Source organism: Pelophylax lessonae (assembly GCF_965119305.1).
Source record: "Pelophylax lessonae genome assembly, chromosome: 4".
In the NCBI taxonomy this organism is placed as follows: domain Eukaryota; kingdom Metazoa; phylum Chordata; class Amphibia; order Anura; family Ranidae; genus Pelophylax; species Pelophylax lessonae.
Genome location: NC_138771.1, coordinates 210820610 through 210847740, shown reverse-complemented (window position 1 = coordinate 210847740; position 27131 = coordinate 210820610). Strand labels below are relative to the sequence as shown.

Here is a 27131-nt window from a genome sequence, read left to right as displayed (position 1 = left end):
TAATTTGTATTGTTTGTCTATAATGGTAGGAAAACTTTCTTGATAGCCACTGTAACCGGGAGGTATTGGTCAAGACTCGGAAAGGGTTTTTTTTCTTTTTGTCCTAAAAGGGACACCCGAGTCCAAAAGTATATGGGTTTAATTTATATACATCAGTGGCTTGAAGGAGGGTTTTGAAACCATAAAGGGTTACCATGGTAACAAGTAATTATGTGAATGTGTAAATCATAGAGACATGTCTTATTGAGTGAGAGAATATTGGTATTTGTTTATTGTCTTGTTATGTAAATGGCCAGGAATATTTGGTGAGTAATATTCCTGGAAGTAAATTAAGGTAGAAGAACGGTCTACCTTAAGTTAGAGTATTAAGAATTAATATACATTGTTATGTGAAATGTATTAAAGGTTTTAGCCTAGAAGATATTAAGAGTCAGGTATATCACAGAAAAGAAAGCTTTATAATCTGTACGTATTCTCTGTCAGGGAGAGATATTTGTGATATCCTTGGGAATGGGGAAAAGTCAGTCTAAGAACATCCCCCCACCTGAACCGGGGGGAGACATGCAAAGCGTGTGTCACCCGGGTATCGGGTGGATATACATATACAGACCCGTGGGTCGATAATTTAGCAATCTGGACAGAGATTAATAAAACAGACAAGAGGACAAAAAGGCCGAAAAGTAACCTGAAAGGCAAAGAAGCTCCAGGTCTCCACGCCGTGGAGAAACAGAGATTCTGCTCAAATACAGAAAAATCCCATCTGGGTCATTCGGGATGTCCACCCTCGTATGCCCCTGGTGCCCCCATTGCTAGTCTATATCCTTCACTTGCCACAGCAATCACCTGTAAGCAGAAGTCAAGTGAAACCGTCCTGGAATTTTGGACAAGGTTTAAAAATGTATGGAATCAGGAGGCCGGTTTAAGTGTCACCAAGGAACGGCACAGCCTCATGATTCAGACATTTATCAATAATTTAAAGTCCCAATACATGGTGATTGTGAAACAGCAAGTTTCAGACTGGACAAACAAAGACATGGATGGTTTCCAGAAAGCCTTAACAGAAAAGGATGCGGCGGGATGTTTTGATCTCCCCAGAGAGAAACAGCCCGTTGCTACATATTTTTAGACACCCTATCAGGGACGCTATCAAAGTGGAAGAGGCAAGGGGGGATTCAGGGGCAGAGCAGAGCATTCTCAGAATAGGCCCCCTTTTAATAATAGACCCCAGCAGAGGAATGGTTGTTTCAGCTGTGGGGATCAAAATCACTTCAAATCACTTCAAATGGGACTGCCATTCTGAGGAACGTTGTGTCGGTGATTCACCTGCAGCTGACCAGCCACAGCAACAGAAGCCTAGAGTTAAGTTTAACATTAACTAGCAGCCCCAATATCCGCAACAATGATGGTGCCCAGAAGGCGGGGACTCGGCATTTCCCCGTGTGTCTCTCAATTACCAACAACTGCCTATGATTTCACTTTGTGTAGATGGCATGAATCTTCTAGTTCTCGTGGATTGTGGAGTGATTAGCAGTTCCATATCACAAGAATTCTGGAATGGAGAGACATTAGAAGCCGAACCTTCAATGGGATCCCCACCAAGACATTTAGAAACCCCCCCCCCCTTTACCAATTATAGAAGAGTCAGGAGAGTACTCAATCATTTGGCACGGTTTCAGAATAATACCTAGGTGTCCACTTAGTTTGTTAGGGAGTATGAAGTCAGGCATACATTAGACAGACTCTTGGCCGAAGGTACATTTAAAATAGTGTTACCTCACGAGATAACATGGCGCCCCTGTTTTTTGTTGTTCTGAATATTCATTTTCCAAGCTAGACATACATAATTGTTTGAAACTGCGATGTTGGCTTTGACGTTGGTACATTTCTAGGGAAAGGTGGTTCCCACATTCCTAGGGAGGGGGTCAATTCTTGCGCGGAGCCTGATAGGACTACGTGTTCCAGCTCGTGGGACTATGGGTCTCAGCTTGCCAAACATATGCAATTATCTTTTTATGGGATTTTTGGAGTTTTGCCATTTATACATTTGTGCATAAAGCATAGGAACCTCTGGGAAGAGTAATAATAGTGAACAAATACAGTTTTTATCAGGCAAAACATAGTTCGCCGTAGTCGGCAAGATATTTTGAGGTTATTTTTTATAGAATTATAGATAATGAGAAATTACATTTTACAAATGGGTCCCTTGTGTCCCTAAACGTAAAAGGGAGCTCTGGTGCAAAATTTTGAAAATTGGCTACTTGCCAAGAAAGGGTTCAAACTTAAATATTTTCATTCCTGTTATAAGTTATGGAATTTATTTTGGGACAGAAAGGGTTACCGCAATTAGTGTGACCATTGGACCCTATTGGCACCGAGCCAAAAGTTTCAAATCAGATTAACTTTTTATCTGATTTCAGTTTTTGGGTGATATTTTAGGGGAGTCCTCTATTGAGGGAGGGGAACCTCTGGACAGGTTTTTGTTAGATTGGCAGAAGAAAAAAAAATAAAAAAGTTTTTTTTAGTAAGATTGGCACAGAGCCAAAAAGTTTTAGTTTTATCTGACTGTAGTATGTAGTATGCAAGTGGTATCTGATGTGCCATCTCTACCGATAGCCATACCATCCGATGCTACCCACTTTACAGTGATTGGTTGAAGTAATGCGTTTTTTTACCGTCCTAGTGGACGAGGAGACACAGCCATCTTTGTTTCTTGTTTTGATAATCAGTCCAGGTAACTGACCTGGTGTAGAAATGCCTCAGGGCTAAATAGACAGTTTTAGTTGTCTGCTCTATAGTTCTCCAGACCACGCAAGAGGGGATGGACACCTGCTCATGAGTCAGTCCCGCTACAATATGTGGATAACATATGTAGTCACTCTGTGGAGGCCAGTCAGAGCGAGTGAGTTCATTGAGAAATGTACATGTATGTGGACACAAAGTGTCACAGGAATAATGACAATGGTGTCAGGAAAGTGTTGTTTACCTTGGTTTTGTTCTCACAGAGGGGGAAAAGGAGAGTCAGTCACGTGGGTCTTGCCAGCCCACAGTGGGTCTTGCCCGCCCACAAAACCAGGATCATTGATTGCAATGGATCCGACTGCTCCTATTTTATGACAACATTTTGAGACAAGCCACAGGTCCAGAAATGTCACAAGTAATGTTGAATGCGTTTATGTATCTGAAAAATGCTATGGTTGTAGCGTCTGCACTGGGCCTCCCAAATTATGGAAAAATGTTTTGTGTTTATGCAAGGGACAATTGTAAGACCATGACAGGTGTACTTGCCCAGAGTATGGTGGTGGACTTTGCCCTATAGTTTTTGTCCAAAGATGGTCACAGTCCAGGTCTAAGGCATGCCTGAGGTGACTCCAAACATAGCATCTTGTGAGATGGTAATAGGGATGGCCACATCTTTTGCCCTAGGTAGGCCCCAGTTTTAAATGGGTTACTGGGATTAAAGGGTGTGTTACACAACAACATGATTGTATAGACATAATATATCTAGACAGCCATAGAGGGAGCAGAGGATGTTTTTGTAGATGGTTCCTGGTTGTGGAGCTGAAAGTCAGGCCAAAAGATCACACATTATTAGAGCTACAAACGCATGCTACAGAACAGGTTTAAGGAATTAGGTGATGGTTTAGAAAAAGTTGAGAATAGCCTTTTTCTAAAAGAGGGGAGATCTTGTATCCCCGCAGCTAGCGCCCCACTGTCTATTGCCTAGTATGATGGAATAGGACACAGGGGGTGGGAAAGAACATATGAAGTATTACTGAAGTTTTTTTTTTGCATTTACAGGCCTAAATTAGTGAAAGCATATGTTGCTAGGTGCATCACCTGTATTAGGAACAACACAAACAAACACATAAGGCCAAACATGAACATCTAGAATTGGAGGACTGGTGTTATCCTGTTTTGCAAAGGAATCCTGAAACAGGATTGATTTGCAAAGAGGGGAAACCGTGTATACCCCGTAATAGTGCTCCTATTTGCATTGCCCAGAATTCAGGTACAGTGGAAAGGATAAATAGGACAATCAAAGACGAGTTGAGAAAAAGTAAATTGGAATTTTGAATCAAGTGGAACGAAAAAGTTGCTCGCACCTTTCTTTTCTTTTCACAGGTATCAACCCATCACTTGAGGGAAGGAGATGAAGTAGCATCACAAGACCAAGGCTGGATTTCGTTTTGGACCAAAAGACAAAGGTAGTCGCAGTGACCAGAATCGCTGTCCTTGTGGAGAACCAACAAGCCTGGATCCATGCTACTCGAGTGAAATTGGTGAAGGAGGCTCCACCCCCAGAAGCAAGTCCAGATCCAGACCCAAGAGAGGTACTAACGGGGGCGGACGGCCCTGACCTTGAACAGGAAGGTCCAGAAGCAAGAGAGGTACTAACGGGAGTGGACGACTCTGACCTCGAACAGGATAGTCAAGAAAAGGGGGTTTTTCAGAGGCAGGCGGCCCTGACCCTGTAGAAAAATGACATTCCTAATAGCACCAGATTCTGGAAAACTTTGGCTACTTATAGGACTCGTATCATTTTCAGTCTTCTCTGTAGTATGGGTTACCACTAGCTGTATTTATTATCCAGAAGACCTGGTAGGGCTACAGGCCATTTGCAGAGCTTCCAACACCCCAACACAGAGTAATGCACATAACAGACAAAAGAGAGATGAAAGCTCAAAAAGTCTTACAGATAAAATGTCATTGTTGCAATTTAAATATGCATATGCCCAGAAGTCCGGATATGAAAAATGTTGGATATGTAGTAAACTCCATCCTAGCACCGCTAGAATCCCCCTAATAGCGATACCTTTAAACTTCACCCCTTTCCTAAATGGTACACCTCCTGTTGTCCTCACCAATGTCACGAGAACACTCTCAAATGATACCCTCACTTTCCAAATTATTGGTAGGAGTCATTCCCCAGACTGGTGTTTTAGGTTGGGAAACTCCACCAAGGGAGCTGAAGTGTGCCGGCAAACTAAGATTAATTTCTCAATGACCTCGATGGACAGCTCCTTCTGGCACACCTCAGAACCAGCCCTAAACGCCACTCTAATGAACTTTCTTAACTCCAGTTCCACTTCCTCTTCCCCAGTAGGACAGTTGTTGTCAAATTTAGCTTGGTCCAGTTATGATGATCAATTAATGGCACTACTTCACAAACGTCCCCTGGCTTTGGGAAACAGTACTTATATTTGTTGTGGAAAGATTTGTCACCCTTGGATCCCCATTGAACCCCAAGGGTGGTGTTACCTCGCATCCCTAGTTCCCATCATGGGTGTAGTGGGAGACAACGAAGGAGGACATCTCCTCGAAGCTAGTATGTATCCTAGGTACCCCCTCAAACACCGCAATAAAAGGGAATTATTCCTTGAGAAGGATATGGTATGGGCCTGGTTCCCCTCATGGACCGGATGGGGAATAGACATGATGAAAAGGTTGAATAATTTCTAAAATTCTCGATGACATCCTAGATAAGAACTCAGGGGACATTACCAAATTAAATATAGAAGTGAGGGCAATTAAGAAACAACTTGAGCTCCATGACCTAGCCATAGAAAGCATGAGTGCTGCTCTTACTGGGTTATGTGAAGTTACGGAGGATTATGAATGTTGCACATGGATACACAATACATCTGTTGAGATACCCGATTATTATGATATTATTGCACAGCACCGGAAAGAAGTAGACAAGTTGCAACAGGAAGCTAGGAATATTGCTAAGACATGGAGTCCTTTTGGTAGTGGGAATTTTGAATTTGGAGGAATATCCTCATGGTTGAAAAATATCGCTATGACTGTTGTAATGGTTTTGCTTTTTTTATTATTCCTATATGCATGCTTCAAACTCGTAATGTGTATTATTGCTAGAGTTTCCCGACCAAAGGTGAAAAATGTCTCTATGCTATCCCACCAAGTCCCAGGCTACCAGACCTCCTCGACTAATAACCCTAAAGAATATACTGAGTACATTAAGAGGTATAAACAGAAAGAAAAAAAGAACCTTATTGTTTAAAGGATGATATATGATCTGGTCTTTCAAGCAGCAGGGATATAGAAAATTAATCTGCCAATCGTGGTACTATATTCCTAGGAGGTTTACTACTCCTGATAATATCCCTAAGAATTATATATTCCAATGATATACAGGGTGACAAGGGAAAATCAATTAAGGGTTAATGATTTTAAGAGGGGATTGTGGGAGATGGGGAGATATCAAATTCTATGTGTCCTCCATTTTGTATGTCTCTACCCCATTTTGTATGCATTAATGTCTTATAAGCTGTGTGTTTGTGTGTGTATGTGACCTTAGTTACACAAGATATGAAAAGTGCCTACGTACCATGGAAAATTTCTGCAGTTCGCGATAAGGCTGTGTCAGGTGATTCTAGTCACACGAGATATATGTCCTATATGGTATTATTCCCCAAGGTGACCTTTTGTCTCCTGAAGCTGTTTAACCAATAAGAACGTAACAAGTGCCCTATACCTATGATTATATGCCTTTATCTTTACTATATAAGCCGCAACGAGCCTATAATAAACTGAGAGCTTGGTTTCACTATACATCTGTCTCCGTCTGTGTTATTTCCAGAAACCACTCTCCCAGGCCTGCCAGACACAAAACGAGCATAAGAACAGCGGGACCAGGGGTTCCAGACACTAACAGGAGGTATGGCTGTGCCCTAGGCGGCAGTGCGCCCTAGGCGGCTGCCTTGTTCGCCTATCGGTAGCGCCGGCCCTGCTCCCGCCTCCTCCTCGGCCAATGGCATGGGGTTTGCCTTGCGGCCAATCAGGAAGCGCGTATCCAGTCACCTCAGGCTGTGCTGGGTATAATAAATCCACTCACCTCAGTCTGTGCTGGGTATAATAAATCCAGTCACAGACTGATGGGTATAATAAGTCCAGTCACCTCACTGTGCTGGGTATAGGAAAGGCGGGTTAACCCAGACTGTGCTGGGTATAATAAATCCACTCACTTCAGTCTGTGCTGGGTATAATAAGTCCAGTCACCTCAGTCTGCGCTGGGTATAATAAATCCACTCACCTCATTCTGTGCTGGGTATAGGAAGGCGGGTCACCTCATTCTGTGCTGGGTATAGGAAAGGCGGGTCACCTCAGTCTGTGCTGGGTATAGGAAGGCGGGTTACCTCAGTCTGTGCTGGGTATAGGAAGGCGGGTCACCTCAGTCTGTGCTGGGTATAGGAAGTGCAGGTAACCTCAGTCTGTACTGGGTATAGGAAGGCGGGTCACCTCAGTCTGTGCTGGGTATAGGAAAGGCGGGTCACCTTAGTCCGTGCTGGGTATAGGAAGGCGGGTCACCTCAGTCTGTACTGGGTATAGGAAGGCGGGTCACCTCAGTCTGTGCTGGGTATAGGAAAGGCGGGTCACCTTAGTCCGTGCTGGGTATAGGAAGGCGGGTCACCTCAGTCTGTGCTGGGTATAGGAAGGTGGGTCACCTCAGTCTGTGCTGGGTATAGGAAGGCGGGTCACCTCAGTCTGTGCTGGGTATAGGAAGGCGGGTCACCTCAGTCTGTGCTGGGTATAGGAAGGCGGGTCACCTCAGTCTGTGCTGGGTATAGGAAGGCGGGTCACCTCAGTCTGTACTGGGTATAGGAAGGCGGGTCACCTCAGTCTGTGCTGGGTATAGGAAAGGCGGGTCACCTTAGTCCGTGCTGGGTATAGGAAGGCGGGTCACCTCAGTCTGTGCTGGGTATAGGAAGGCGGGTCACCTCAGTCTGTGCTGGGTATAGGAAGGTGGGTCACCTCAGCCTGTGCTGGGTATAGGAAGGCGGGTCACCTCAGTCTGTGCTGGGTATAGGAAGGCGGGTCACCTCAGTCTGTGCTGGGTATAGGAAGGCGGGTGACCTCAGTCTGTGCTGGGTATAGGAAGGCGGGTCACCTCAGTCTGTGCTGGGTATAGGAAAGGCGGGTCACCTCAGCCTGTGCTGGGTATAGGAAGGTGGGTCACCTCAGTCTGTGCTGGGTATAGGAAGGCGGGTCACCTCAGTCTGTGCTGGGTATAGGAAGGTGGGTCACCTCAGCCTGTGCTGGGTATAGGAAGGCGGGTCACCTCAGTCTGTGCTGGGTATAGGAAGGCGGGTCACCTCAGTCTGTGCTGGGTATAGGAAGGCGGGTCACCTCAGTCTGTGCTGGGTATAGGAAGGCGGGTCACCTCAGTCTGTGCTGGGTATAGGAAGGTGGGTCACCTCAGTCTGTGCTGGGTATAGGAAGGCGGGTCACCTCAGTCTGTGCTGGGTATAGGAAGGTGGGTCACCTCAGTCTGTGCTGGGTATAGGAAAGGCGGGTCACCTTAGTCCGTGCTGGGTATAGGAAGGCGGGTCACCTCAGTCTGTGCTGGGTATAGGAAGGCGGGTCACCTCAGTCTGTGCTGGGTATAGGAAGTGCGGGTCACCTCAGTCTGTGCTGGGTATAGGAAGGCGGGTCACCTCAGTCTGTGCTGGGTATAGGAAGGCGGGTCACCTCAGTCTGTGCTGGGTATAGGAAGCAAGGCTCCCGGTGTTCTGTCAGAATCTCCAACCCGTCAGAAACAACTACTAGAATAGTTGTAGCCGCCTATGACGCCGGTAGGGGGCGTGCTGTTCTTCCTTCCGACATGGCGGTGAAGGGGAGAAGCGGCGGGCACGCGCTCTTGCTCCTCTACCTGGCCGTGGCATTCCTGCATCTTATCGTGTGTCCGTACAGCAAGGTGGAGGAGAGCTTTAGCTTACAGGCCGCCCATGACCTCCTGTATCATAGGCTGGACTTGGAGCAGGTAATGTGGTGACCGGGGGGAGGGAGGGTGCTGTGTACGGATGACATACTAATCCCTCCCGCTTGTCTTCTCTCATACAGTACGATCACCATGAGTTCCCCGGGGTTGTCCCCCGGACGTTCCTCGGCCCCCTCTTCCTCAGTCTTCTGTCCGGTCCGGGTGTGTTGGTGGTCTCGGTGTTGGAGGTGTCCAAGTTTTATTCCCAGCTGATAGGTGAGACATCCTCTGTGTGAGGGGACATTGCCACCACTACGCTCATACCATGAAGTAGACCGGACAGGGGATGTCCGGGGGGTCGCACTTAGCGCACAGACTGCACTGCCCGGGGGGGTCGCACTTAGCGCACAGACTGCACTGCCCGGGGGGGTCGCACTTAGCGCACAGACTGCACTGCCCGGGGGGGTCGCACTTAGCGCACAGACTGCACTGCCCGGGGGGGTCGCACTTAGCGCACAGACTGCACTGCCCGGGGGGGTCGCACTTAGCGCACAGACTGCACTGCCCGGGGGGGTCGCACTTAGCGCACAGACTGCACTGCCCGGGGGGTCGCACTTAGCGCACAGACTGCATTGCCCGGGGGGTCGCGCTTAGCGCACAGACTGCATTGCCCGGGGGGTCGCGCTTAGCGCACAGACTGCATTGCGGGGGGGTCGGGCTTAGCGCGCAGACTGCATTACGGGGGGGTCGGGCTTAGCGCACAGACTGCATTACGGGGGGGGGGGTCGGGCTTAGTGCACAGACTGCAGGGCCCGGGGGGGTCGGGCTTAGCGCACAGACTGCAGGGCCCGGGGGGGTCGGGCTTAGCGCACAGACTGCAGGGCCCGGGGGGGGTCGGGCTTAGCGCACAGACTGCAGGGCCCGGGGGGGGTCGGGCTTAGCGCACAGACTGCAGGGCCCGGGGGGGGTCGGGCTTAGCGCACAGACTGCAGGGCCCGGGGGGTCGGGCTTAGCGCACAGACTGCAGGGCCCGAGGGGGTTGGGCTTAGCGCACAGACTGCAGGGCCCGAGGGGGTTGGGCTTAGCGCACAGACTGCAGGGCCCGAGGGGGTTGGGCTTAGCGCACAGACTGCAGGGGCCAGGGGGGGGGTCGCGCTTTGCGCACAGACTGCAGGGCCCGAGGGGGTTGGGCTTAGCGCACAGACTGCAGGGCCCGAGGGGGTTGGGCTTAGCGCACAGACTGCAGGGGCCAGGGGGGGGGTCGCGCTTAGCGCACAGACTGCAGGGGCCAGGGGGGGGGGTCGGGCTTAGCGCACAGACTGCAGGGGCCAGGGGGGGGGGGTCGGGCTTAGCGCACAGACTGCAGGGGCCAGGGGGGGGGGTCGGGCTTAGCGCACAGACTGCAGGGGCCAGGGGGGGGGTCGGGCTTAGCGCACAGACTGCAGGGGCCAGGGGGGGGGGGTCGCGCTTAGCGCACAGACTGCAGGGGCCAGGGGGGTCGCGCTTAGCGCACAGACTGCAGGGGCCAGGGGGGTCGCGCTTAGCGCACAGACTGAAGGGAACGGGGGAGTCCCGCTTAGCGCACAGACTGCAGGGCCCGGGGGGTCGCGCTTAGGGCACAGACTGCAGGGGCCGGGGTGCACTTTGCATAGTGTGTAACATGTTGTTTTCACCCTTCCTCCTGAGTTTTGACCTTTGCACACATCTGCCTCCAAATCTACCACCACAGCCCTCATCACCCACCCATAGACGAGACGTCCTCCCTGTGTTGAGGGGACATTGCCACCACTCCATTCATAGAATGAAGTAGACTAAACAGGGGTGTCAGACAGGGTTTTTATTGCAGGCCGCATCAGCAGTATGGTTGTCCTCAAAGGGCCAGTTGTAAATCGGGTGCGCTGTGTGCAGGGTCCGGGGGTACACGCATGCACACACAGAGTGCAGGGTCCTGTGTGTACTATGCATAGTGTGCAACATCTCATTTCCACCCTTTCTCCTGGATTTCAACCATTGCACACATCTGGCTCCACATCTACCGCCACAGTCCTCATCCCCCACCCTCTTTAGCTCCTCACATCTCTACTAGATGGCTCCCTCCCTGCTTATTCGGCTCTAGTACCTGTGTAGGCAGATCTGTATATTCAGCACCAGTACCAGTGAATTCAGTTCTGCCGCCTTGCAGGGAGATCTTTCTATCAGATCTGTCCACGCCTGCAGAGATCCAGGAACTGCTGAGAGCATAGTGTTCACTGTAAACACAGAAGGCTTCTCTATTTACAAGTGACAGCGGGAAGCAGAGGGTGAGAGCAGGAGGTGGCATCTGGCGGCCGCTGCGAGGGCCACATGACAAGGGCTGGAGGACCAGATTCAGACCTCCAGCCTTGTGTTTGCCACATGTATTTTAGAAGATAGGCTTTTTCCAATATTGATATGTTTTTAAGGCCAATTCACTTCCGATCGGGGAGCAGTGCGATTTTTACTCATTCATTTGAGATCCAACCTGACCGCAACAAAATTAATGCATGTAGTACTTTAAAAAACGCACAGCAGCTGGATCTCATGGTACTATTCTTTCCTCTTGTGTTACCATGCAATCAGGTGCATGCAAATATACTGTTTATGTGATGTCCTTAAGGGGCAGTTCACACCAGGAATCGCACAGGAATGCACTACAGTTCTCGTGCACTGATTGACCCTGCTGCCAATAATGTCATAATATTATGTGGGCAGCTGTTTTTTTTGTTTGTTTTTTTTATTTTCCTGGGTGTTGGCGCCCGGCGTTCATAATATATAATGATGGGTTTACATAGGCAGATATAATTATTATTTTTAATAAAGGACTTGTAAAAAAACGGTCTTGTGTTTTTATTTACGTTTGACATTTTTTTGGTGAATGAGTAGGGGAACTATTTACCCTATACTCATAAACATGAGGTGGCTGGGATCTGGGGACTACTCCCCGCACCCCCACAACCACCCGCCAGAGTGTCAATAGACGCACACAGGCTCAGGATCAAGCCTGCATGTCTGTCCTCTATGGCAAGCTTCTTGCTATGGGGGCAGACAGAAGAGGAGGAGCCTAAAGAATTGGCAGGGAGCCCCTAGAAGAGGAGGTTTGGGGTTGCTCTGTGCAATACCCTTCCCTTCGGGATACAGGGCTCCAAACAGAGTCAAGGACACTCTGGTTTACCTAGCTAAAGGCCTGGTAGACTGCTTGCCTCGTAGCTAGCTAAAGCTGACCCCTGAGTACTGGGTGGGGCCTCTTCAAAGAGGCAGGAGAGTAAGGAACCTGATGGCCACAAATTTTCCCTCTAGGATATAGGGTGGGCCCAAAGACCTACATCCTACCATCCTGTGGAGTGGAAAAAAGACACAAAATCTGAAATGACACATATGAATAGAAAAATAAGTGCCAATGTGCTATACAATTGCTAGACTTTGTGGCCTGGTAACAAAAGTTGCCCTGGTCTCAGCCAAAAGGCTTAGCCCATGAGGCGAGGTGCAGATAAAAGTGGGTGGCGTCATGGCCTAGTGCTAATTCTTACAGGGGTGTTCCAAACCCATTATGATATGAAGAGCACTCCTGGGTTGCAGTTTGCAGGGTCTGCTTGACAATGCAGGTTCTCTGCTTTTCCAGCCCTCAGCCAGACCAGGCAGCACCACAATTGACTCCTTGGCCATTGGTCAATAACCTCTGAGGATGTCGTCTCACCTCCTTAACCCCTTAGGGCTGACGGAACGTAAAGCTGCCTCGGCTTTAGGGGGTTGTACTAGGGCGATGCTCGGCTGTCATTACAAGGAGCGGGAGGGGACGTCTCTTTCCTGCCGCCTTCCGCAGCTTGCCCGGGTCTCCCATTCCACCAGCCGGGAAGTCCGCCGAGTGGCCGAAGACTCAAACAAAGCCAATTTTGGCTCTGATCGGTCTCCGATGTAAAAACCCAGAAGCAATGTCATGACATCACTTCTGGGTACTGGAGCCTTAAATGTGCCAAATTAAAAAAAAAAAAAAAAAAACACAGCATTCAAAACAGCCAAACTTTTAGACCCCAGATCCCTTCATAAAGAGTACCTGTCACTGCCTATTACTGTCACAAGGGATGTTTACATTCCTTGTGACAGCAATAAGTGATCAAATTTATTTATTTTTTTAAATGAATAGTGTAAAAATAAAAATTATAATTTAGAATAAAAGATTTTTTTAAGCACTCCGTGTTTACGCGCATAAGGGAACGCAGACGCAAGTCGCACCCGCATATGAAAACTGTGTTCAAACCACACATGTGAGGTATCACCGCAATCGTTAGAGCTAGCACAAGACCTCCTCCGTAACTCTAAGCAGGTAACCGTTAACATTTTTTAAAGTGACGCCTATGGAGATTTTTAAGTACCAAAGTTTGTTGCCATTCCACGTGTGTGTGCAATTTTAAAGCATGACATATTTGGTATCTATTTACTCAGGGTAACATCATCTTTCACATTATACCAAACAATTGGGCTAACTTTACTGATTTTTTTTTTTTTTAATTCATTAAAGTGTTTTTCTTCCCAATGAATTGCAGTTGAAAGACCGCTGCGCAAATATCGTGTGACATAAAATATTGCAACGATCGCCATTTTATTGTCTAGGGTCTATGGTAAAAAATATATATGTTTGGGGGGTTCTAAGTAATTTTCTAGCGAAAAATACTGATTTTAACTTTTAAGCAACATACAGTATCTCACAAAAGTGAAAACACTGAAGAAATTACACTTGTAAAGTAGTGAGTGTACAGCTTGTATAACAGTGTAAATTTGCTGTCCCTTCAAAATAACTCAACACACAGCAATTCATTTCTAAACCGCTGGCAACAAAAGTGAGTACACCCCTAAGTGAAAAGCTACAAATTGGGCCCAAAGTGTTAATATTTTGTGTGGCCAGTGGCCACCATTATTTTCCAGCACTGCCTTAACCCTCTTGGGCATGGAGCTCACCAGAGCTTCACAGGTTGCCACTGGAGTCCTCTTCCACTCCTCCATGTTGACATCCGGAGCTGGTGGATGTTCGAGACCTTGCGCTCCTCCACCTTCCATTTGAGGATGCCCCACAGATGTTCAATAGGGTTTAGGCCTGGAAACATGCTTATCCAGTCCATCACCTTTACCCTCAGCTTCTTTAGCAAGGCAGTGGTCGTCTTGAAGGTGTGTTTGGGGTCATTACCATGTTTGAATACTGCCCTGCGGCCCAGTCTACGAAGGGAGGGGATCATACTCTGCTTCAGTATGTCACAGTACGTGTGGGCATTTATGGTCCCCTCAATGAACTGTAGCTCCCCAGTGTCAGCAGCCCTCATGCAGCCCCTGACCATGACACTTCCACCACCATGCTTGATTGTAGGCAAGACACACTCCTCACACATGCTTGACACCATCTGAACCAAATAAGTTTATCTTGGTCTCATTAGACCACAGGACATGGTTCCAGTAATCCATGTCCTTGTCTTCAGCAAACGGTTTGCGGGCTTGCTTGTGCATAATCTTAACCAATTTGATGCAGTGTGAGGCGTATGGTCCGAGCACTGACAGGCTGACCTCCCACCCCTTGTTGGCAGCACTCATATGTCTATTTCCTAAAGACAACCTCTGGATATGACGCTGAGCACGTGCACTCAACTTCTTTGGTCAACCATGGCGAAGCCTGTTCTGAGTGGAACCTGTTCTATTAAACTGCTGTATGGTCCTGGCCACCGTGCTGCTGTTCAGTTTCAGGATCTTGGCAATCTTCTTATAGCCTAGGCCAGTGATGGCGAACCTTGGCACCCCAGATGTTTTGGAACTACATTTCCCATGATGCTCTTGGACTCTGCAGTGTAGTTCCAAAACATCTGGAGTGCCAAGGTTCCCCATCACTGGCCTAGGCCCTCTTTATGTGAAGCTAAAATTCTTTGCCATGAGTTGCCATGTTGAACTTCCAGTGACCAGTATGAGAGAGTGCGAGCGATAACCCCAAATTTAACACACCTGCTCCCCATTTACACCTGAGACCTTGTAACACTGCTCCTAAATTACATGCGATCTCATGTGCGGATGCGAGTTCAACTATACACTTTGTATGGCTGAATTCGCAGCGCATCCGCAGCAAACTCGCACATGAGGCTTTTTTTTAGCCGCCTCAGAATCGGATCGCACAGTGGTTCACACTTGTGCGATCCGATTCTGTGCGAACTTGCAGATCGCACTGCAATATGCGATCGCAACTGCGGGTGTCGTTAACATTTAATTTACACCCCCTGCGTATCACATATGGCAGTGTGAACTGCCAAATGTGCGGATGCGATGGCCTTAGGCTCGGTTCACATTTGTGCGATGCGGGAATGCTGCGAATATGCAGCGTGTTCCCGCATCGCATCCGCACATCTGGCAGTTCACACGCAGGGGGTGTCAATTAAAAGTTAACGACACCCCCAGTTGCAATTGCATATTGCAGTGCGATCTGCAAGTTCGCACAGAATCGGATCGCACTAGTGTGAACCACTGTGCGATCCGATTCTGAGGCGGCTCAAAAAAAAGCCTCATGTGCGAGTTTGCTGCGGATGCGCTGCAAATTCAGCCATACAAAGTGTATGGCTGAACTCGCATGTAATTTAGGAGCAGTGCGCTCCGAATTACATGCGATCTCGCAAACCGCACAAGTGTGAACCGGCACTAACACTCTGTTTGTTCATTATTATTTTAAATAAATGAAAAAAAGGCATATTGAGTTTTTTTATGATTTTATCCGATTAATCGAAAAAATAATCGGCAACTAATCGATTATTAAAATAATCGTTAGTTGCAGCCCTAGTGTCATTTCTTCAGTGTTGTCACATGAAAAGATATAATAAAATATTTTAAAAAATGTGTGCGGTGTATGTACATTTGTGAGATACTGTATGTCAGAAAAAGTCTTGGGCTCCAAGGGGTGGCTCTGGCAAGGTAGACACAGCCGTGTGTAAATTAAAAAAACAAACAAAAAAAAAAAAAACGAATTGTCCAAAGGAATAAATCAGGATCCCAATTAAGGCTGGCCATACACTATACAATTTTCTTGTTCAACTTTCCTTTAGATTTACCAAAACCATATAATATAAGGTCAAACCTAAACACTTTCAATTTGCAATGCAATCAGACAAGCCCTTGCACTACATAGTTGAAGGTAAATCTAAAGGAAATTGAATAAGAAAATTGTATAGTGTATGGCCAGCCTTACTTGTCCCTTTATGACAATCTACTTGGCCTGGAAAAAAAAAATAATTATTTAAATCTGAGGTGCTTTTAGGAATGTTCTAAGGCTTTTGATAACGAAAGGAGCTTTTGGCGCCTTAAAGTTTTTTTTTTTTTTTTTTTTTTGAATTTTTAACATTGCGCTGTTAATCTCCAACTCTCCTCCCTGCCTGCCTCCAGCACTGCACTAGCAGGGAGGAGAGACCTTTCAGTGTGTTGAGCACCGATTGGGTGCTCATCAGATAAAGGGAGTACCTGGCTCGCTTAATGCTCAGCAGAAGCGCATCTGCTGAGTGAGTAAATAAGGCACCGGCCCCAATGAGAAAAAAAAAAAACTTTATTCCTTCAGGTTACCCTCACACACAAGCACTTGGATGCTCAGTACAAGTGCATGCAGAGCAGCCAAATCAAGCTCTGGTGTCCACCGCATTAAAGAATAAATTCACCTTTTAAAAAAATAAATAACTACATATTTTTATTTTTTTGCAGTTAAAAAATGTGCATTTACACTTTTTTTTTTTTTTTTTTCTAGGAGCCTGGAAAGCATTGCACCTGCGATCAGCAGATCACGGGTGCAATGCTGGACTCCTGCAGAATATCAGTGTAAGGTGTCTGTCCTTTCATTGTACAGAAAGGCAGGTTCACACTGACAGGAAGAATCCATGAACTACCACTGTAATTCATTGAGAACTACAAGCCAACATGAACAAAGGATGTTGGTACTTGTAGTTGATTCATTCACAGAACTCTGCCCACATGGCCGCATTCTTTTTCAAAAGTGACAGCTGGTACCAGGGAACTTCTCCCCATACAGCTGTCACAGAGGGCTGCAGGAACATGTCACATGTTCAACCTGTTTTTAGGGTGGAACATGTAACCTATTCCTGAGGGTGAACTTATCCTTTAACCCTTTCGCTGCCAGAGCCGTTTTTGCACACCTAAAAAAATAAATAAATAAATAAATTTAGTCCTGAAGATTACATAACCCCCCCCCCCCAAAATATTAAAACTTCATGAAAGCAGACTACCCAGAAAAAAATTGATTGCGTGCATAAAAAATTGAAACTACCTGTAATAGCAAAGAGCGCAATAAAATACCTAATTGGTAAAATATAAAAGATGAGGTTGTGCTGAGTAAATAGATATCCAATATGTCAAACCTTAAATTTGTGTAAGCCCGTGAAATGGCGACAAACGTCAGTACCCTATATTTTCTATAGGCAACGCTTTAAAAGCCCCCTATAGGTCATCGGTTTAGTATTACGAAGGTCGTCTGGTGCTAGAATTATTACAGATTATTATAACAAATTTTTTACAATTTCAAAAAATGTTTTTTTTCTTTTTCTTTTTTTTTACTTTTCCCAAGTCATCTTCCAGGACGGTTTAATGAAAGATAAGCTCCTCCCACCTAGCACAGGAAACACAATCCACATTAGCTTAAATACAGTTGAGAGACAAAGACCCTCAGTATTTTGTGTTTCCTCGGCTAGACAGCATCAGTGCAGAAAAAACTTCATGCTGTCAGGCCTCCATGTTAGGTGGCAGGAGCCTCCTGGCCCTGTCCTCCCCTAAACTGGGGCACTGTCCCTGGGGAGGATAGCTGGGGAACTCAGGCCCCCAGTACCTCAGGTATGGGGGGGGGAGAATGGAGGGACCCCTCTCCCTCTGAAAATGTAAGTCCATTAGGGGGAGCCACAGTGGAGGCTCACCAAGTCCTTGGGAGGGTTACAAAGGCTTGCAGATCCTGTGCAGCTGCATTCTTTCTGTGCTCAGACTGCATTCTCGGATGCTGGCAGCGTGGGAGTCTTGATGGAGGGGCATGGAACGATGGAGCTGGGTCATTCCTGAGCTTGAGGCGCAGGACGAAAGTGACACGGCGGCGCCTGCGTGGAGGAAGTGATGCGACGGAAGTGTCCCTTTGGCCATTTTGGTTTTGGACTGCCAGCATCTGGGAAAACTGGCGGTCGGGGGGAACAGGCCACAAAAGTGGACAGATGCTGCAGCACTGGACCAGCTCCCCAATCCTCAATCCGGGCGGCAGGCACTTAAAGGACACTGCAAGCTCAGGCTCCCTGCACATCAATGGAGGTGGCTGCTGCAGAGGAGGTGGGACGCATGCGGATCCTGGCCCTAAGGTAAGCGAGTGATGGAGGGTCATCAGTTCTGTTACCTGACACTAGTGGAGGGGCACTAATGGTAGCAGTGCTTATGTACACTGCTTTTAGCTTGCAAAGTGTAGGGGGTCACTGTTGGTTTTCCTCTCTCCTTTGTTTATTGTTTGTTTTTTTGCACTTGGCAATTTCTTTACCGCTCAGTGTTCGCTTGTGCCTTGTAGGGCAAGAGCTGCGAAGATAAAGATGAAGCGATCTTGGGGGGGGCATTCCCAAAATGTCCCTCGTGCAAACAAGTTATCTTCTGCCTGGAAAAAAGTGCTTTGCCAAGACTGTATTGACACTCTTAACTAAAAAAGAAACTAGCTCCATGTTTAAAAAAATGACTGGACACCATAAATACTGAGATGGTTAAAACTTTTAAGTCTTTGAAATCTTCTCTGCAAGAGCCAGGTCCTTCGGACGTGTCTCAGCCCATTCCTTCTTACACTAGCGCGGCACCTCAGGCCCATGCATCCGCAACTGTCATAGAAGAACAGGGGGTGCTGAAACAGCTGGAGGACAACTTCAATGAAGATTCTAGCGCGGAAGAAAAAGTCGGGTGAAAAAATTTCTGTTGCCCTCTGTCGAGACAAATGATTTACTCAAGATTATATGCGATGCTTTGGAGTTAGAAGAAAAAGAGAGCCAAAGTTTGTCAGTACAAGATAAACTCTATGCAGGTTTACAATTCAAACAGGCAAGAACGTGCACACAGCTTTGAAAGGGTTTCCAAATCCAAAGAGACAAAAGTCCAAAAATCCTTTTTGTCCTTTCAGGAAAATCGGTCAGAAGGACGCAGGCAAAAAGGACCAGGGTAAACCCTGGCAACAGAGGAAGGGTAAAGGCAGAGTGGGATTTCTGTTTAATTTCTCCCAAACCAAAGACAAAAGCCAATGACTCCCCTTGCAGGGTGAGAGTGAGGCTGGGGCCCCTCCTACCCTCTTGGCAAAAGGTTACAACCAACGAGTTCATCCTGGATCTAATCGGCAATGGTTACAGGATAGAATTCTATCAAATACCCCCAAGGGGTTTTTGGTGACTCCACTGCCAAAGGACTCAGACGTGGCAGCAGCCATGACTAATCTGATCCAGGAGTTTCTAGGAGTCATTTCCCCCATTACTCGAGGGTACGAGGGGTTCTATTCCCATGTGTTGATCAGAAGGAAACCTTCGGGGGAAATACTGGTTGATCCTGAATTTAAGTCAACAAAAGTGTTTACAAACAATTCAAGATGGACACGATTTTCACAACGAAAGAGCTATTCAAAGAAGCTTTCATGGCGACAGTCAATCTAAAAGATGCATACCTGCATATTCCGATCAGAAGCTGCTCCAAACCCTTACTCCGGTTTGAAGTGAAAGAGCCAGACTATCGTTTTCCAGTTCAACGCCTCCCGTTCGGTTTGGCATCTGCTCCCGCAGACCGCAGATATACATATAATACTTTACCTGGATGATCTGCTGGTATTTTCAGAGTCCCCCCACAGAGCTGGAGAAAAGCCTAAGCTAAACAATAAACCATCTGAAATCGCTGGGGTTGATTGTGAACTCGGAAAAAATCTAATTTGCAACCATCGCAGAAGGTTGTCTTTTTCTAGGGTACATACTAGATTCAGTGGAAGCAAAAATGTATTTACCAGAAGAGAAGAAAGATCAATTGACGATAGAATCCCCAAAGAATCCCAAATCTCCTACTGAGACCGGCAGTATCCATCAGGGAAATTAGGCTTTTGGGTCTGATGAGGGCATCTATCCCAGCCATCTCCGGGGCTCAAGCACACATGAGAATTGTCAGTATCGGTGTTATTACGTCTGGTGGTGGCTCTGCTGTTCCGGTAACCGAAGGGCGCAGTTCCAGGGCCCGCCAGCAGGTGTCTCCCTGCAGCTGGACTGTACCTTTAATTAGGCTGCACCTGAGGAGAACCTGCTGTGGGAATATAAGCCCGCCCTTCACAAAGGTTCAGGGCTTCAGCATTCTTTGCTAGCATTGTCCCTTTTTGAGCTTGTGCCTGAAACCTTAGCCCGAGCCCTTCTCTGCTAGCCGTATCCCTGTCTGAGCCTTATCCTGAGCCCTTCTCTGCTAGCCGTATCCCTGTCTGAGCCTGATCATGAGCCTGTACCGGTATCCTGTACCCTTATCCTGAGCTCTGTTTCCTGTACCCTGCTTCTTGTACTTGGCTCCCCGCTTTCCTTGTCTCCTGTTCCAGTCCTGTCTGGCTTTTGTTTGCTCCTTGTGTAGTTAGTTTGTTAGGTCACTATTGGGGTTTGCTGTTACATTTATATTTTGGTTACTTGTTTTTGTCCACTGGTGCTGCTATTGGAATATGTCACTTACTTATTAAATGTATTATGTATTTGCACCTTATTCTTTTGTGTCCTGATTCCTTAGTGCAACCAGCTGATCTAATCACCCTTGAGGGATACCTGCAGGAGGTATCTCTGACAAGAATTCTGCAGAATTTCTACCTGTCAATGTGGAATGGGCAACAGAGTACCTTGAACGATCGAGTGACCTTGTCGGAGCAAGTAAAAAAGTCCTTGCATTGGTGGCTGCAGGTAGACAACTTTTCAAAAGGAAGATCTTAGACGCAGGAAAATCCAGTCCGGATAACAACAGATACAAGTGCATGGGGTTTGGGAGCCCACATGGAACGTCTGGCTTCTCAGGGAAAATGGGAGGGATCAGAGGCCATCTGCTCTTCCAATGTAAGGGAACTAAAAGCAGTATGGAAATCTCTTCTCCTTCAGACTCAACATAAAAGGAAAGCCTATATTGGTTCGTCAGACAATGTGGTGGCAGTATCCTACATAAACAAGGGGGTACACGGGCCCCTTCCTCACGGAGGTGGCAAAACTGCTCTTTACGTGGGTGGAAGAAAACGCCCTCTCTCTGGCAGCCATTCACCTCAAAGGGGAGCTGAATTCTCTGGCGGATTTCTTGAGCAGAGAAAAGAATTGTCACACAGAATAGAGTTTGAATCAGGAAGTGTTCGAGGCAATCTCGAAGATGTGGGGTAGACCTCTAATAGACCTGTTTGCCTCATCCAAAAATGTGAAAGCAGAACATTTTTTTTTTTTTTCTCAATTCAGAGACCCAGGCAGTCTGGGTCTGGATGCTTTTGCATTTCCATGGTCAGTGGGTCTCTTGTACGCTTTCCATCTGTTCAGGCTCATACTAAAGGTGATTCTGAAAGTCAATTCCTCAAGAGCAAAAGTAATTCTGATTGGCCAAGAAGGTCATGGCTTGCTGCTCTACAGTCAATAGTAACGTACTGGAGGCTGACAGAGAATATCGATTTACTGGTCCAGGGAGATTTGTCACGTGCAGGTGAGCCGTCTTTCTTTGATGGTTTGGCTCCTGAGCGGCACCTGTTAAAAAAAAAAAAAAAAAAAAAATTGTCAGAAAAAGTAATTGAGATGATCTTAAACAGCAGGAAGAAATCAAAAAATGTAATCTTTAATAAAGTTTGGAAGAAATTCTGCTTTTGGTGGAAGGACAATAACAGGATTTCTGGACCTATTGTTCCAGCAGTATTGGACTTTATGAAAAATGGATCTGACCTAGGGTTAGCCCCCAATACTTTGAGAGTAGAAGTGGCAGCATTGTCCAGTTTCCTGGATATCAGATTGGCGGAATATACTCTTAAGTTTCATCAGGGCCATCTCAAGGAGTAGAGCACTGCATTCCAATAGGTTTCCCCTGTGGGATTTGTCTACGGACCTTCAGAGTTTCTCCAAACAGCCTTTTGATCCGATAGAGGAAAGTACGTTAAAAGTACCGTATTTATCGGCATATAACACGCACTTTTTCCTCCTAAAAATGGAGGAAAAAGTAGCTGTGCGTGTTATACGCCGATATATAAATAAAATGTCCAGAAAGCAGCACCGAGAGTTAGAAGGGGGCGGGCGGCGCAGAGGAGAAGGAAGGACGCGCTGTCATCGGAAGTCCCGCCTCCTATGCCGACGTCAATCACAGGCGCCGGGACTTCCGATGAGAGCGCATCCTTCCTTCTCCTCGGCGCCGCCCGCCCCCTTCTACCCCTCGGCACTGTTTTCTGGAGATTTTTGTGTATAGTGGATAGTGGATATATGTGTATAGTGGCGCTGGCGAGGCAGCATGTATGGGCGCTGGCGAGGCAGCATGTATGGGCGCTGGCGAAGGCAGCATGTATGGGCGCTGGCGAAGGCAGCATGTATGGGCGCTGGCGAAGGCAGCATGTATGGGCGCTGGCGAAGGCAGCATGTATGGGCGCTGGCGAAGGCAGCATGTATGGGCGCTGGCGAAGGCAGCATGTATGGGCGCTGGCGAAGGCTGCATGTATGGGCGCTGGCGAAGGCTGCATGTATGGGCGCTGGCGAAGGCTGCATGTATGGGCACTGGCGAAGGCTGCATGTATGGGCACTGGCGAAGGCTGCATGTATGGGCACTGGCAAAGGCTGCATGTATGGGCACTGGCAAAGGCTGCATGTATGGGCACTGGCAAAGGCTGCATGTATGGGTACTGCAGTGACGAGGCTGTATTTAAGGACACTGCGCTGATGAAGCTGCATTTGTGGGCACTGGTAAGACTACATTTAATTTAAAAAAAAATGTTCTGAGTTTAAAGCTGTTTTATTTTAAATTTCAGCTTTTTTCCTGAAATTTCTGCCCTAAAATTTAGGTGCGTGTTATACGCCGATAAATACGGTAGTAACCTACAAGACAGTGCTCTTGGTGGCGCTTATTACGGCTAGAAGAGTCAGCGAACTACAAGCGGTGTCCATACCAGAGCCATACCTCCCCATTCTGCCCGATAAAGTATTTCTATCACTGGACCCGGGCTTTCATTCCCAAAGTGTCGACGGACTTCCATCGATCACATTTTGTGGCCAAGCTAGCAACCCTAGGAAATAATATGTTTTATCAAATTGATGTAGGGCAGTGCTTATTAGGATACATGGAGCGCACCAAGGAATGGAGGAAAGTCCCTAGTCTATTCTTTCTATACTCTGGGCACAAAAAAGTTGACTCATCCCTGAGACAGTGCTTTGGGGGCGCACTTCACAAATGCAGAAATGTGAACATTTAGCTGCTGCTTTTATAGGGGCTAGTTCACATGTATGCATTGTGCTCAGAATTCATTATTTGTATTTACCGTAAAATCCTTCAGGTCACAGAGCCAGTTCAGGCTGGGGAAAGATCACAATTATCCAGAGGCCTGGACCACCACCTGGCTCAGCCTCTCAGCGATATGCTGAGAGGCTGAGGCAGTTACTCCTGCCTCTTCACAGTTCAGCGCTACAGTGAGCGCTGGGGGGGGGGGGGTAGAGCAGACAGCGGTGACTGACAGTCATGGCTCTCTGCTCAGAGTGGTTGGGATAGCTGAGCTGACTGCTCAGTTCTCAGCCTTAGAGATGGCGGGGGACAGATGCAGTATTGGATTGATCCTGCATTCACTTAGGTAAGTATGATTTTAAAAAAAAAAAAAAAAAAAACAATCCCATACTACTCTTTTAAGGCACACAGGATTCGAAAACATTTGGGTTATACTGCTAACTATAGAAAGCTTAATAAACTGGCAATAATAAAAAAAAAAAAAAACCTGGCCAGCTTTGTATAATCTCTCATTTTCCTGGCATTCCTGTTTTGTAACAAGCAGTGATGAGAGCCATATAAATGAATAGTAAAAATGGTCAAGCTTTGATCACAATGCTCATGCTTCTAGGACACTAGCAAAAATTGGAGGCATGCTGGGAGTGATCGTGAGGTATTATACTGGGTTGTTAAAGTTTTTATATTTTATTTTTCCCGCAATGTACAAATCCTCCTGTAGGTGGCAGTAAATGTGTTCCTCAATGACTGAGAAAGAGAAAACTTCTTGACTGTTTTTAGCACGTTCATGTACATCAATGCATAGCAATGCTCATAAAGGTCTTGGAATAGAACCAAACCCTTGAGCTGTTTTGTTTCACTGTACAACGAATCAACAGACCGATGTAAACACTCACCCTTTAATCTTTTAAAAGCTACTAAATCTCTTATTCCTACTCGCTGGGAGGCAAAGATATATTCCATCCATAATCCAATGGTTTCAGAAAACAGATGACCTATGTCTCATGGGAGAACTTTCTGAAATTTCTTGCCAGTCGTTTAGTTCTCATAGCAAGATATGGGCCTGTTGGTGCGTTCTTAAAATGTCGCCACTAACGCAGATCTTCTCTCACAAACTACCATATCTGCATCTTCATGATTCTTTGCAAATTCTGTGATGCACTTGGTTTAGCATGCTGATGACATAATTGGCTCGAGGCCGTGATTAATAATCATTGGGTTTTTTATTTTTTTTCTAAACAAACAAAATAAAAGACCGAAAATTTGGGGGGGGGGAATTCTCCTAAGCTGATGAGGCAGCACTGATGGGGGGGCACTGATTGGCAGCACTGGTGGGTACTGATTGGCTGCACTGTTGGGACTGCACCGGTAAACAGTGGCCTGATTATAATTTCCAATGTCCCTTTAACACAAGGCTGTTATCGGCTCTCTTTTTCTTCCCTTACGCTGACAGCCTAAGGAAATAAAGAGCTGATAACTGGCTTGTTTACTTCTGTGATCAGCTCTCATTGGACACAGCTGATCATGTGGTAAAGGGCTGCTGTAATTGGCTTCACCCCGATCTGAGATCAGCTGAGTCCAAAGGATTTGGCGATCAGAGCGTGCCACAGGGGGTGCGCGAGCAACGAGATCTTGGGTGGACGTCAATGTCCAGGCAAATGAACCGTAGCCATCTTTTGGCTATTGTGCAGGTGGGAGCTGGTTAACCACCTTCAGCTCCGGAAGGTTTTACCCCCCTTCCTGACCAGAGCACTTTTTGAAATTTGGCACTATGCTGCTTTAACTGGTAATTGCCCAGTCATGCAACGCTGTACACAAATGACATTTGCATTCTTCCTCCCCGCAAATGGAGCTTTCTTTTGGTGGTATTTGATCACCACTGGGATTTTTAGTTTTTGAGAACTAAATGAAATGAGACCAATTTATTTATTTATTTATTTAAATTATATTTTTTACTTTGTGTTATAAAAAAAAAATTCAAAAAACACCATCATTTAGGCAAAAATGCATTCAGCCACATGTCTTGGGTAAAAAAAATTTGATAAGCGTTTATTGGTTTGCTCAAAATTTATAGCGTCTTCAAACTGTGGTACATTTACTTGAATTTATGCAGCTTTTAGTTTGACTGCCTATCACATTTCTTGAAGTGCTAAAAAGGCAGGGCAGTACAAACCCCAAGGAATTTGAGAGGCATGTTGAGCCCATTGAATATTTAATTTTTTTTTTCCATTACAAGTAATTGAAAAATGAAAAAAGACAGTTATCACTGAAATTATATTTCTCTTTCGTTCATTGACGGACACAGCTCCTGATCTTTTGGTTATACTGCCCCCTTAAAGGATTAGAACACTAGGCAGAAAAATAATCCGGAAAAAAGGAAAAAAAAAAAAATATTTAGATTTTCTTAATTTTCCAAAACAAATGAGAGCTGCAAATTGCTCACCATGCCTCCTTGCAAATACCTTGGGGTGTCCACTTTTCCAAAAAAGGGGTCATTTGGGAGGGTTATGTGCTATCTTGGCATTTCATGGCCCTTGAAACTGTGATAGGTAGTGAGGAGGGAAATCAACAATTTACACCCTTAGAAAGCCTGAAGGCAAGGATTGGGTTTTGGGGCCCTTTGTGGGGCTAGGCTGCCAAAAAGTCTCACACATGTGGTAGCCCCGTACTCAGGAGAAGCAGCAGAATGTATTTTGGGGGGTAATTTCACATATACCAATGGCATGTTTTTTAGCAATATATCATCTAGGTGACTACTTAAAAAATAAATAAATGTTTTTATTTTCACGAAACTGGTGCAAAATATAAAATATTCCATGGACTCAACATGCCTCTCAGCAAATAGCTTGTGCTATCTTGACATTTTATATTATTCAAGTGACAACTTTCTGGACAAACTTTTTTTGTGTGGGGGGGGGGAAAAAAAATTGTCACTAAATGATATATATTGCTCTCACATGCCATGGGTATATCGGAGACTTTTTGGGAGCCTAGCCGTGTACAGGACCCTGAAAACCAATCACCGCCTTCAGGCTTTCTAAGGGTGTAAATTGCTCATTTTACTTCCTCACTACCTCAGGAGAAGCCGCAGAATGTATTTTGGGGTTTAATACCACATATACCTACGGAATGTGTCAGCAATATATCATTTAGTGACAACTTTGTGTAAAGAAAAAAAAAAGAGATGTAGCACCCTCCTAGTCAGGTGCTAGGTAAAAGCATTGGGTTGCTTTCCTGCTTATCAGGGAGCAGGATTTCTAGTTAGGCCTGTTACATGTGTCCAGGTGTGATTCATTTGGTCTGAGGGAGTGTCCCCACTGTATCCAATAGGGGAGCATGTTGGACAGTGGAGGAATCTCAGCCAGTGACACAGACTTTTGTGCCTATCCCAGTGGGAGGGCACAACTGTGGTGCATCCTGGGATTGGTTATAAAAGCCGAGGGAACATGTGACAGGATGTCTTTGGATGGGAAGCCAGGTCCCAGGAGGAGGGTGACGGCTGTCTCTCCTCCTGAGAGATTTGAAAGCAGTCGCGGGTGGTCGGCCTAGTGGACTTGAAGTGTGAAGTCCAGGAGAAAGTGACGGTGGAGCAGTGGCAGAGGTCCCTGTGAAGAACAGTGTCTGTGAGTACCAGGGAGCTTGCCAGGGGTCTGCCCAGGAAGGGGACCACTCCAGGGAAAGTCAGTGGACACACAGTGAGTCAGAAAGGGGGTGCCAAGTTAGACCCTGAAGAGAAGCTTAAAATACAGTTCATCAGTTAAATCTTCACCTCAGTAGCAAAGTGAAGCAGCGGTCTTGCCGCATGCTCTGCAAATAGTTGTCATTAAGTTGTGCATAGTTACTAGTTGGAGTATCCCAACTTTCCCTTCTCCCATCCCACTATAAAATAAAACAAAAAAAAAATCCCCTGGACTGTTCATTGACTGAG

General features: G+C 46.4%; 1 protein-coding gene across 1 annotated transcript in view; it reads left to right on the top strand.

Annotated features, from left to right (window-relative positions):
• The first annotated feature begins 8570 nt into the window (after positions 1–8570).
• Positions 8571–27131, top strand: part of ALG12 (ALG12 alpha-1,6-mannosyltransferase) — a 121733-nt gene continuing 103172 nt past the window's right edge. The window contains exons 1-2 of the mRNA XM_082255987.1: positions 8571–8782; positions 8863–8995. Coding sequence (XP_082112113.1) covers positions 8624–8782; positions 8863–8995 — 292 coding nt within the window. The 5' untranslated portion in view covers positions 8571–8623. The remainder of the gene's footprint in view (positions 8783–8862; positions 8996–27131) is intronic.